This window comes from Schistocerca americana, chromosome 7 (assembly GCF_021461395.2).
Source record: "Schistocerca americana isolate TAMUIC-IGC-003095 chromosome 7, iqSchAmer2.1, whole genome shotgun sequence".
Taxonomy (NCBI): Eukaryota; Metazoa; Arthropoda; class Insecta; order Orthoptera; family Acrididae; genus Schistocerca; species Schistocerca americana.
In genome coordinates this window covers 290594041-290605391 of record NC_060125.1, presented here as the reverse complement: position 1 = coordinate 290605391, position 11351 = coordinate 290594041, and the positions used below count along the sequence as shown (strand labels likewise).

Here is an 11351-nt window from a genome sequence, read left to right as displayed (position 1 = left end):
TACTTGTTTTTCTTGTTGCTGTAATTTTGACTGTCGTGCGGCGGCTTCCGGACTATAGCAGAGGCCTGGCCCAATTCCTGTATTAATTTCTTTATTCCTCTGTGAATTAGGCTACGGTCTTTGTTTCTTTTGGTGGAACTTGGCTGAAATCTGACTGTTTGATAGAGCAGGCGCAGCGCCCAAAAGCGGAGCCAAGTCCGCCCTCCGAGGCGACTATGCCTTGCCAATACAGGGTTGTATAGCACGTCGATGTATTTATTTGTGACTTAATCATTGCGCTCCTACTGCAGCTCTCCATTTAATTATTTTATTTTTCTTTATTTCTAGTTCATGTGAATTCGTTGAACTGAATGGTTGTTAATTTGCTCCTTGTCTGTGTTGTTGGTTTAGGATCTGTTAAATCATGAAGGCTCTCACTGACTATTTGAACCATTCAGGACACCATACTTAAAACAGCTTTGTTTGGTCATTTTTCTTGTGTGCCTTGCGCACCACCGCTATCCAGCTGTATAGCAATTTTCTGATTTGGTGCTTATTTGCGAAGTATACTTCCACAGCTTTTGTTATTGTATTTAATTTGTTTGCTGTTAATCAGTCTGATACAGTTTTATGCTTGTAAATTTTCTGTTCCTCAGTAGCCAGTACCACTGAATGTCTTTTCCCAATATGTGTTTAATAAATCTAACTTCGTGTGTTTTGCTAAAATAAAGAGAAAGTTCACAACATGAATGAAGTTTCACTCCCTTTGACCCTGTCCTTCGTTCCATAGACAGTCCGACACGGGTACTGCGTGCCAAGGATAGAACAGGTATAAGTGCTTTCTTTTGTATGTGGTGCGTAATATCTACACAACTTACTGTCTTCCCACAAAAACGTCACCAACTTTATAGCCTGATATTTTCTGCTCGGTAGTTCTGCACCACTACATGGACTACACCTGTCAATATAGGCCGCGCGGCTGTCTGAGGCGCCTTGCGACGGTTCCCGCGGCTCTCCTCCCCCCCTCACCCTCCTCTCGGAGGTTCGTCCTCCATCGGGCATGGATGTGTGTGTGTGTGTGTGTGTGTGTGTGTTCTCCTTAGCTTAATTCCGTTCAAGTTAGTTTAAGTAGTGCGTAAGCCTAGGGACCGATGATCTAAGCAGTTTCATCCCATAGGAACTTACCACAAATTTCCAAATTTTCCTGTCAGTATAGACAAACAGACGTGTGTCCGTGAGTCGACACTTCAACACATGACCTGCTGCCCAGAGCAAAATAAGCATTAAAGACTTGCTTTTGCGACATGTAGCTGAAGGTATTAACCAGCCTAAAAACACACAACTTTTGATGGCTATAATTATTAATTTGCAAAAGAAGTAAATACTGATGTATTCTTGTTCAGTACATCGTCCTCAGTCACCGACAGAAATATCTGGACTTATACCCATTGCACCTTATACACATTATTGTGACTTTTGTAAAGGTTATAATTATTCTTGAATATAGAAATCAACTGTTGGTATGTAGTTCAATAAAAGCACATTCAAGGATGAAGACACTACTACTTGAGGTACTGTAGCTTTGCTATCTATGTTACCTACACACAAAGTTTGATAGCAAGGTTCTCAGAGCAATTCACAATCATCAGTCGTGCAAGGTGTTGTTACCTGAGAGTGTTGGAGCAAGTGATTTGTGGTTTGTTTTCATGCAAATTGCAAATTACATTATCTGTCCTGAAAACTTACTGTCCCCTGTACTTCTAGAAATACTCCATTCCAAACCACGCACTGTAATACACCTTCCATGCTTACATTGTCAAAACAGATAACTTTTACTTTTTTAAATGCACAAGAAAAATCTAATTGAAACAAAGATTTAGCAGAGTTATTTTTTAATTATTGGCACCAAGAAATATTACATTTTGAAATGGATAACAACGTTCAGGTCTTAGTTTATACGTGAAAGTAACAATGCCTCACACAGTTGCCATACTTTCTTTTGCTGGACTGAAAATTTCGAAAAACAAACTTTAATAGGTATACTAAGCTGGATGATTCATTACAATGGAACGGAAAAAAGACCTAAACACTGATAATTGGAATATGTCGAACGAAAGTGCGCACAGTATTCTTCAGAAATCATAAAAGTCGAATAGAAGACAGAAATTAAGAAGACTGCTTACAGTTTTTGAGGCTTACAAACAATAACAAAACAGATACTATGTTCTCAAATTTTTATCACAATTTACACATTTAAGGCCATGATATGAAGGACATAATCGTAGACCAACTCTTTGGCATGGATTGCCCAAAGAAAGTCGAGATGATTGAAGGTTTCTTGCTCCACGAGGAATTTAAAGATGCAGTTGGGTAACTTCTCGTATAATCTGTTAACATCCTGCAACAAGATAAACCACAAATTAAATATCGTCTTCGAAATATATGAAAATTAACTGCAAAGGATATCTGAAGACTTGACTTAAGAGATTGTGAACAGGGTACGAAACGAACAGCTCGAAGAGACACCTCTTCAACTAAACATTACTTGAGGGTAGATCAGAGCTTTAGCCTTGGAATGCTTAGAGCGCTGCTTTTCAGAAAACACCTTCAAGTGGAATTTATCACATGCACTACATATTTATCATACGCTGTAGTATATTACTATTCTACTGTCCTTGTCTTTATATTCAGTTTAATTGTTGTTTTTTGGGGAAAGAGACCAGGCAGCAAGGTCATCGGTCTATTCAGTTAAATTCTTTATTGTTTGTCTCAAAGGGGAAATTTTCGTTGCAGCAGGAAATAAGTATGAGCCTTCAGTTAAATAGACGTGCACGATCTTAGGTTCAAAACTGGCAGCATTTTTACTAAGACAATCCTTCAAATTGTGGCAAATCCAGTTAAATGCGAGATCAGACATTAGTGATATAATAATAACAGAGAACTGCGTATGCTTGCAAAAGCATTATAAAGTAGATTAAAGCATTTTGGCTGTAAGCCTGCAAAAAAAATTCCATGTCGTTGCAGGAGGTTCTATTAGTACTTTATGTACCAGTACCACCACCACCGCCTTGATCCTTCGACTGTTATCGACACTGGTCTCGCATTCAAGAAGACGACGGTTGAAATTCGCGTCGAGCCATCCAGATTATGACCTCACAAGGAACCCGTTGAATGCGAGGTCAGTGATGTTACGGCACTCGACGTCCCACACACCGAGCGAGGTGGCGCAGTGGTTAGCACACTGGACTCGCATTCGGGAGGACGACGGTTCAATCCCGTCTCCAGCCATCCTGATTTAGGTTTTCCGTGATTTCCCTAAATCGTTTCAGGCAAATGCCGGGATGGTTCCTTTGAAAGGGCACGGCCGATTTCCTTCCCAATCCTTCCCTAACCCGAGCTTGCGCTCCGTCTCTAATGACCTCGTTGTCGACGGGACGTTAAACACTAACCACCACCACCGTCCCACACATTGTCTACCTTGCAACCACAGTATTGATTGCTAGTGGCAACAGGAGAAGGAACTGGAAATATCTAATGGTGAGCACGGCATGAAGTTTCGGAGCGCACTTAAACTATTTAGTAACTCACAACAATGCCACAGCGCTAGTGGTGTTGAAACAAAGCAGAGCAATGGCAACGATAAACAAACCAAACGTTGCATTATGTCTACAACAGTTGCCGAAGTCGGCATTACGTAGAAAGGAAAGCAAGAAATTCTGCGGAATGAGAAAGAAGTGGCAGATGAAATATTAGCGTTTCTGCAAGATGAGTCAGTGGGATGCGTCGTGTCGTATACGCTCGACTGTGCGGACAGTGTACATGAGGAGAACAGTGACGAAGATACGTGCTTAAAACGTGAAAGTGTTATCGAAATAGGTGTTGAGCCCTGTTGTTCGTCATCCTTGTCATGCAGGGAGCCACAGATCTCGTCTCCAGTGAAACGTAGTAAAGAACAATCGTTGTCCAAGGAGTTGGAACTAAACATAATTCCGTGCATGGAAGACCACCGGCAGCATAGTAAAACAACAATGATAAAAAGATTTTGAACAAGTACGCAGCAATATGGCCGTGTAATGCGTAAGAAAAACTACGGCTAGTCATGGGAGGACAGGTGCTTTTTTTACAAAAACTTGTGTTTACAAGTCGCACTTGTTGCAAAAACTGGTGTTTGCTTGTTTCAATGATGCTCAATACAATTTACAGTATATGCATGATAGCTACCTATGTTACGCCCATCAAACTGCGCGACATAGATTACAGTGATTTCAGGGGAAGCAGTGGTTGGCTGCTACAGAGCTGGAAGACACAGGATAACGAAATTTCAAACGTCAACTTGAGCATGCACAGTATACTGCAGAGTCGGTCAAAATGTAGATGACATAAACAAACTTATCCCGCCGTTCAGTAAGGAAATTGTTTTCAACTCCGTGCAATCAGGATTTGAAGTGGAAATGCATATGAAAGGAACCCTGGAAATTAGAGGCACGAAGAGAGTTGTATGAAGATCATCTGACACCAATGCCGTAACGCAATCGTCTACACTACTGGCCATTAAAATTGCTACACCAAGAAGAAATGCAGATGATAAACGGGTATTCATTGGACAAATATATTATACTACAACTGACATGTGATTACATTTTCACTCAGTTTGGGTGCATAGATCCTGAGAAATCACTATCCAGAACAACCACCTCAGGCCGTAATAACGGCCTTGATACGCCTGGGCATTGAGTCAAACAGAGCTTGGATGGCGTGTACAGGTACAGCTGCCCATGCAGCTTCAACACGATACCACGGTTCATCAAGAGGAGTGACTGGCGTATTGTGACGAGCCAGTTAATCGGCCACCATTGACCAGACGTTTTCAATTGGTGAGAGATCTTGAGAATGTGCTGGCCAGGACAACAGTCGAACATTTTCTGTATCCAGAAAGGCCCGTACAGGACCTGCAACATGCGGTCGTGCATTATCCTGCTGAAATGTAGGGTTTCGCAGGGATCGAATGAAGGGTAGAGCCACAGGTCGTAACACATCTGAAATGTAACGTCCACTGTCCAAAGTGCCGTCAATGGGAACAAGAGGTGACCGACACGTGTAACCAATAGCACCCCATACCATCATGCTGGGAGATAAGCCAGTATGGCGATGACGAATACACGCTTCCAATGTGCGTTCACCACGATGTCGCCAAACACGGATGCTACCATCATGATGCTGTAAACAGAACCTGGTTTCATCTGAAAAAATGACCTTTTGCCATTCGTGCACTCAGGTTCGTCGTTGAGTACACGATCGCAGGCGGTCCTGTCTGTGATGCAGCGTCAAGGGCAACCGCAGCCATGGTCTCCGAGCTGATAGTCCATGCTGCTGCAAACGTCGTCGAACTGTTCGTGCAGATGGTTGTTGTCTTGTAAACGTCCCCATCTGTTGACTCCGGGATCGAGACGTGGCTGCACGAGCCGTTACAGCCATGCGAATAAGATGCCTGTCATCTCGACTGCTAGTGATACAAGGCCGTTGGGATCCAGCACGGCGTTCCGTATTACCCTCCTGAACCCACCGATTCTATATTCTGCCAACAGTCAATGGATCTCGACCAACGCGAGCAGCAATGTCGCGATACGATAAACCGCATTCGCGATAGGCTACAATCCGACCTTTATCAAAGTCGGAAACGTGATGGTACGCATTTCTCCTCCTTACACGAGGAATCAGAACAACGTTTCACCAGGCAACGCTGGTCAACTGCTGTTTGTGTATGAGAAATCGGTTGGAAACTTTCCTCATGTGAGCATGTTGTAGGTGTCGCCACCGGCTCCAACCTTGTGTGAATGCTCTGAAAAGCTAATCATTTGCATATCACAGGAAGAAGATAATGTGATATGCTAATGTCTGTTAAATTTCGCGTCTGTAGCACGTCATCTTCGTGGTGTACCAATTTTAACGGGCAGTAGTGTACACCCCGACTGTTAATCGGGATTATGAATTGGAAAGTTATTTCTTGTGCTCCGAGAAGTTGGAGGTGCTCTGTCCCCTACGATTCTTTCTCCTATACATGTTCTTCCAAAGACAGTATGGAATAGTTACGTCAAAACACGCAAGTGCCGGAAAATGGGCCTAAGAGAACTACAACTATGGTATGAGCACAGCTTTGGCCAATAGGTGGTCAAAATAACTTGCTTTTGCTTCATTCCTGGGCTGTGTATAAAAGTCATACTGCTTTAGAACGAACTGTGCCCCCTGAAAAGTGTGTGACATCGCATTTCATACCACCTGGAACCACTGGACAAATTCAGCCTCTGGATATTTGTTTTTCCGTGCCTACAAAACATATTAACGCACCATCTGCAGCTAAGCCTTAAACTAAAGACAGTTTCAAGATAAGCTCCACGCAGACTGTTTAACTTTCGGTTGCATGTCATCGCATTTAATCAGTTCTCATCGCCTTAGATATTGATGCAAACCTTTGTGAAAATTGTGGCGCGACAATTTTCATTCGGTATTTATGGTGCAAGTTAATGGTTTGTTTTGAACATTTCTTGTGTGTCGACGGTTTTTGATGTGTAATACATACGTTCCACAGAAATTGATCTGTGCACCTCCTAGACACTCATTTTCTGTCGCCCTCCAGATGCACATTGTGAGTCATTAGCAGGTAATAGTTTTCCTGTCATAAATGTTAACATAACATTTTCAAATGAGCCTTACTAAAGACTGAACATGCTGCCTCGCACTCAAGGGGTTGCTTGTCAGTGATTTCCGTAAATCACTCCAGCTCAATTTCAGGATGGTTCCTTTGAAAGGGCACGGTTGATTTCTTTCCCCAGCGCTAAAATACTACAATCGTTTTCTATTCTGTCCCCTAATACGTGAGTGGAAGTAACGGATGCCGGCAAGGCATGTGATCTTGAATTTATCTAAGTTTACCGTCAGGACAATATTTGAACATAATGTTGAAGAATTTACCCACTGATTGACTCTTTCATAAGGCGTGCGATATCGGACTTCTGACTTTTAACAGGAAAAACCTCTCTGTGTAACGTATATCGCTTGTCTTGCAACGTTTGCCATTGACTTGGTATTAATATCCCCGTGAAACAAAAGTGAATCAGTAACTAGACGTGCTTCTCTTCTCTGTCGATCTTCTGGATCTTTCTTATAACTTCTATTAATTCTACGATGTAACAATCCTAGACTAAACAGATGGAACTGGCCGAAAGTGAATAACATTTCCTCTCTTTGAAAACTTCATTTTTTATGGTCATGGCACTTGAAATCGCTCCCCAAGTGTTGTCTTCGAAATTTTGCGTCTAAAACTCCTAACATCTGTGAGGATATGAGGTCTCTTCGAGAGTTATTACAAACTATCTACACACCTCCATGGCCGAGGTCGCAGACGCATACCTGTGCGGTGGCACTCGACTTAGAGGTAGACAGGGTCGAATCCTGGTGACAGAAAACTTTCACTGCTAATATTTGGCAGAGGAGGCGTGGTCGTGGTGACCATTCTTCGCGCCCACTCGGATACCCATATAGCCCGCACTGTACGCAGGCTCTGTGCTCTTTCCCTGCACCTCGCACTGCCTTGTGACGCACGATTGTCCAGTTACGCCTGGCGAGTGCTCATCCACGTGAATGTGAGTCATGTCGCGTGGTAACGAACGCTGCTCTCTCGGTTTCGCCATGCAAATGCAGTGCTCTAATGTGCACCCAAAGGCAAAGACACGGCAGAGGCACGTTCTATCCGAGATGCCTCAACACAGATCCACTCCATGTTAACAGCCAATAAGCCATTAGCTGTACCCAGAACAGCTTCTACAGTGGACACCAACCAATTGCCTCTATACTCATAACAACCACATGCTTCATCTGCTCTCCACTAAATAGGGCTGCCTAATATCATAATATGTACTTCAGACCAAAGTACTCAGAGAGAAACATAAATTTAGAGTGAGATTACTATGTGAAGTAAGTACACAACTGAAAGGATGAAGATAAAACAAGGTCTCGATACTGAAATTACTAATTACAAGGAATCAAAAGAAGAAACCAAAACGAATGCAACCGTATTCTAGCCACGCAAGCTCTAGAACTGCTGAGCACTGTCACTGATACTTTCCACGCTAGAGTCTTCCTTCCAAAGAGGTTTTTGACAGACTTCCATCTGAGTTGATTTGTTTCAGAGATGGGCTCTTTCACACGATCGAGCTAGTTGAGAGATAATTAGTTGAAGGTTGAAAATTGTTTCAGTTAACCTGAAAGATTACAAGGTGTAATGTTTAAGTGAAATTGTTGTTAGCAAATGAATCGACTCGCTTGTATAAAAGATTATTTCCCTTGAAAATTTGTGTTCTTAAATTTCACATAAAGAGGTGTACGATATAAATGGGTCAAACGAAATGACATCATTTATTTAAAAGCCCTTTTAACCGTAACAAGCTATGAACGCTCGCCACAGCACCAAAGTGTGCCTGTGGTGGAAGTTCTTAGATCGACAATCAAGTAAAAGATAAATTTTTAGGAATTCTCGCAGATTTGTTATTGGCATTTCTAAAAACTAACTAAAATATTCAATAAAGCATCATTTCACGTTTCAGTAGTATCAAATAGTCAATAAGGATAAATGGAATAAGGTATAAGAGGTCATCAGCGGTTTCATTGGGCTATAGTTAGTGTTTACCTTCACAGCCGCTAGCCAGTCGTTGCTGCTGTACAGGAGAACCACCTTGGCAGTGATTTTGCTCAGGTCGTAGTCTGGCGGCCAGAAGCTGCCGTACTTCTGCAGGTTGCCGAATGCACCGAAGTCGTACTGCCGGAAATGGCCTGTAACAAAGCGTGTTTGAAACAACATTATTGTAATGGCACTAGCTGATCGCCTGGCAGTGAACGGGTATGTATGTATTCGAATATCCTATTAGTCCATCTCCTTCTTTCCCCTATTTCTGCCAATCTCCTCTTCTCCTCCCTCTCTAGCCACTCATCTCCTCCAACCACCTTTCTGTCCACCTCCTCCACCGCAACTCTCTGTCCATCCTCTCCTGCCCTGTCTCTGTGCATCTATTCCGCCCTCCTCTCTCGGTCCATTTTCTCATCCCCTCTGTGTCCACTTGGTAAATTCTCTTCTGCCCATTTCTTCCTACCTCCTGTTTGCCCATCTCCTATTTCCCCTCTCTCTGTCCATCTCCCCTCCCCCCCCCCTCTGTGTCCATTTGCTCCTCACCCTTCTTGCTGTTCATTCCTCTGACCTTCTCCCTTCTTCTCTTATTTTCCCTGCATATTCTATCCTACCCCTTTGCTGTCCGTCTTCTCCTCTCTCCGCCGACCTCTCCCTCTCCCCCTTGTTTCTGTACATCGCCTCCTCTTTCCTTCCTCTGTAAACCTCTTCCTTCCTCCTCTCTCTGTCCATCTCCTCCTCCAGCAACCTTTGTTCATGTCCTCCTTTCCCTGTATTTGTCCATCTCCTCCTCCCCCTCTCCGTGCACCTCCTCCTCCATCCTTCTCTCTCCCAGTTATCACCTCCACCCCAACAGGAGGCTGCTGGTTCTTACCCCCACAACTGTTTCCTTTCTTAGTAATTAATATATGTGCTAAATTTGACTGAAATCAATCAAAGTGTTTCACCCATCACTCTACCCGCTTACGGACATGTCACATATATTTAACATACTGTATGTGTAACGTCTTTATACACATATTTCAGACGTATATCTAGCGAATTCCGACTTGCAGTTACATTTTCAGGAAGCTCAACGTTTATGACGTCATATCACCAGAAATATGTGTCGCACAGTGATGTATTGTTGTAGGTATATTCCGTGGCATTTGTGGATGATGCCTGCGAAATCTCTTGCGACTAGTGTTAATAGTAAAGAAATAATAAATAAAATGTCATGCCTAATGTTGCAGTTTTCACACATCTTAGTGTTTAGGAGTTCATATCACCTGAGCCATGTGTCGTATAATGATATAATTTTGCTGGTGCATTCAGTGGTATATGCGAATACTGTTCATAAAATATGTTGCGAATAGTAAATAAAGTAATAAATTACAATGTCATACCTTCGGCGGAAGTTTTCCAGCATGAGCAGCGAATATGTAGTAAGCGATAGACTTTTCCTTTCAACATTTTGCGGGGGTTGCCGGCGAGAAGAAGGGTTTATTAAGGGTTTGAGATTACGTGTAGTTTGTTGCAAGTCACTAAGTGCTCTTGTTTTCAAATGTTGTATAAATGAAATATGGGTATTTGCGGGTAGTGGGCTACAGTCTTTATCCCATCTCACCCCCCCCCCCCCCCCCCCCACCGTTTGATAGGTAGAGGCGGTTCTTACTCCCACAGCGATTTTTTCCAGACAATAAATGATATGTATGCCAAGTGTAGTTCAAATCGGTCCAGTGGTTTAGGAGGAGATGTGGAACATACATGTACATGCATCCCTGAATCCATCTTTATAATATTCACGTAATCGCATGAAGAAATTGAAACCAAAAGTATATAGAAAACAATTGACAGAACCATTCTTTGCCGAATTACAGTGGACGAGATACTTAATACAGGCCGGCCGAGGTGGCCGACCGGTTCTAGGCGCTACAGTCTGGAATCGCGCAACCGCTACAGTCGCAGGTTCGAATCCTGCCTCGGGCATGGATGTGTGTGATGTCCTTAGGCTAGTTAAGTTTAAGTATTTCTAAGTTCTATGGGATTGATGACCTGAGATGTTAAGTCCCATAGTGCTCAGAGCCATTTGAACCATTTTGAACATCGTGGAACACTCCCAGTTCAGTTCCTATACTTTCATGAAGCTGCGATAGGTGGCGGTGTTGCACGTAACATTCAAAGTGCCGTCAGTAACGGAGGTGCGTTTCAAGCAGAGAGCTGTCACTGAGTTTCTTTGACGGAAAACCAAGACATCGCAGATATTCCTAGGCGCTTGCAGAATCTTTACAGACCTGGCAGTGGGCAAAAGCACGGTGAGTCGTTGGCCGCGACGTCGGTCATCATCGCAACAAAATCGCGGACGACAGCACACAGCTGTGACTCCTGCAGAGTATTCGTCACCACGAAAATGCAAACGAGCTTTTTCTTCTCCATGGCTCATGTCTGCCGACTCTAGAGGAGCTCACAAAACGTCATAGGACTGTTCTTTCTCATCCACTATACAGCCAGGTTCTCGCACCTCCTTTCATCTGTTTGGCCCAATGAAGGACGCACCCCACGGAAAGCAGTACGTGGATGATGGGGAGGTTATTCATGCAGAAAGACTTTGGCTCCGACTTCGACCAGTAGAGTTGTACCATGTGTACACAGAGGCAGTCGGGCTCAGGCGACAGAGCGATGTGGTGCAGTGGTTAGCACACTGGACTCGCGTCCG

At 43.4% G+C, this 11351-nt stretch overlaps 1 protein-coding gene across 1 annotated transcript in view; it reads right to left on the bottom strand.

The window, feature by feature from the left end:
• Window positions 1–1854: 1854 nt before the first annotated feature.
• Window positions 1855–11351, bottom strand: part of LOC124622491 (lipase 3-like) — a 71720-nt gene continuing 62223 nt past the window's right edge. Inside the window, exons 9-10 of the mRNA XM_047148205.1 lie at window positions 8663–8805; window positions 1855–2377 (exon numbers count right to left, since the gene is read on the bottom strand). Coding sequence (XP_047004161.1) covers window positions 2225–2377; window positions 8663–8805 — 296 coding nt within the window. The 3' untranslated portion in view covers window positions 1855–2224. The remainder of the gene's footprint in view (window positions 2378–8662; window positions 8806–11351) is intronic.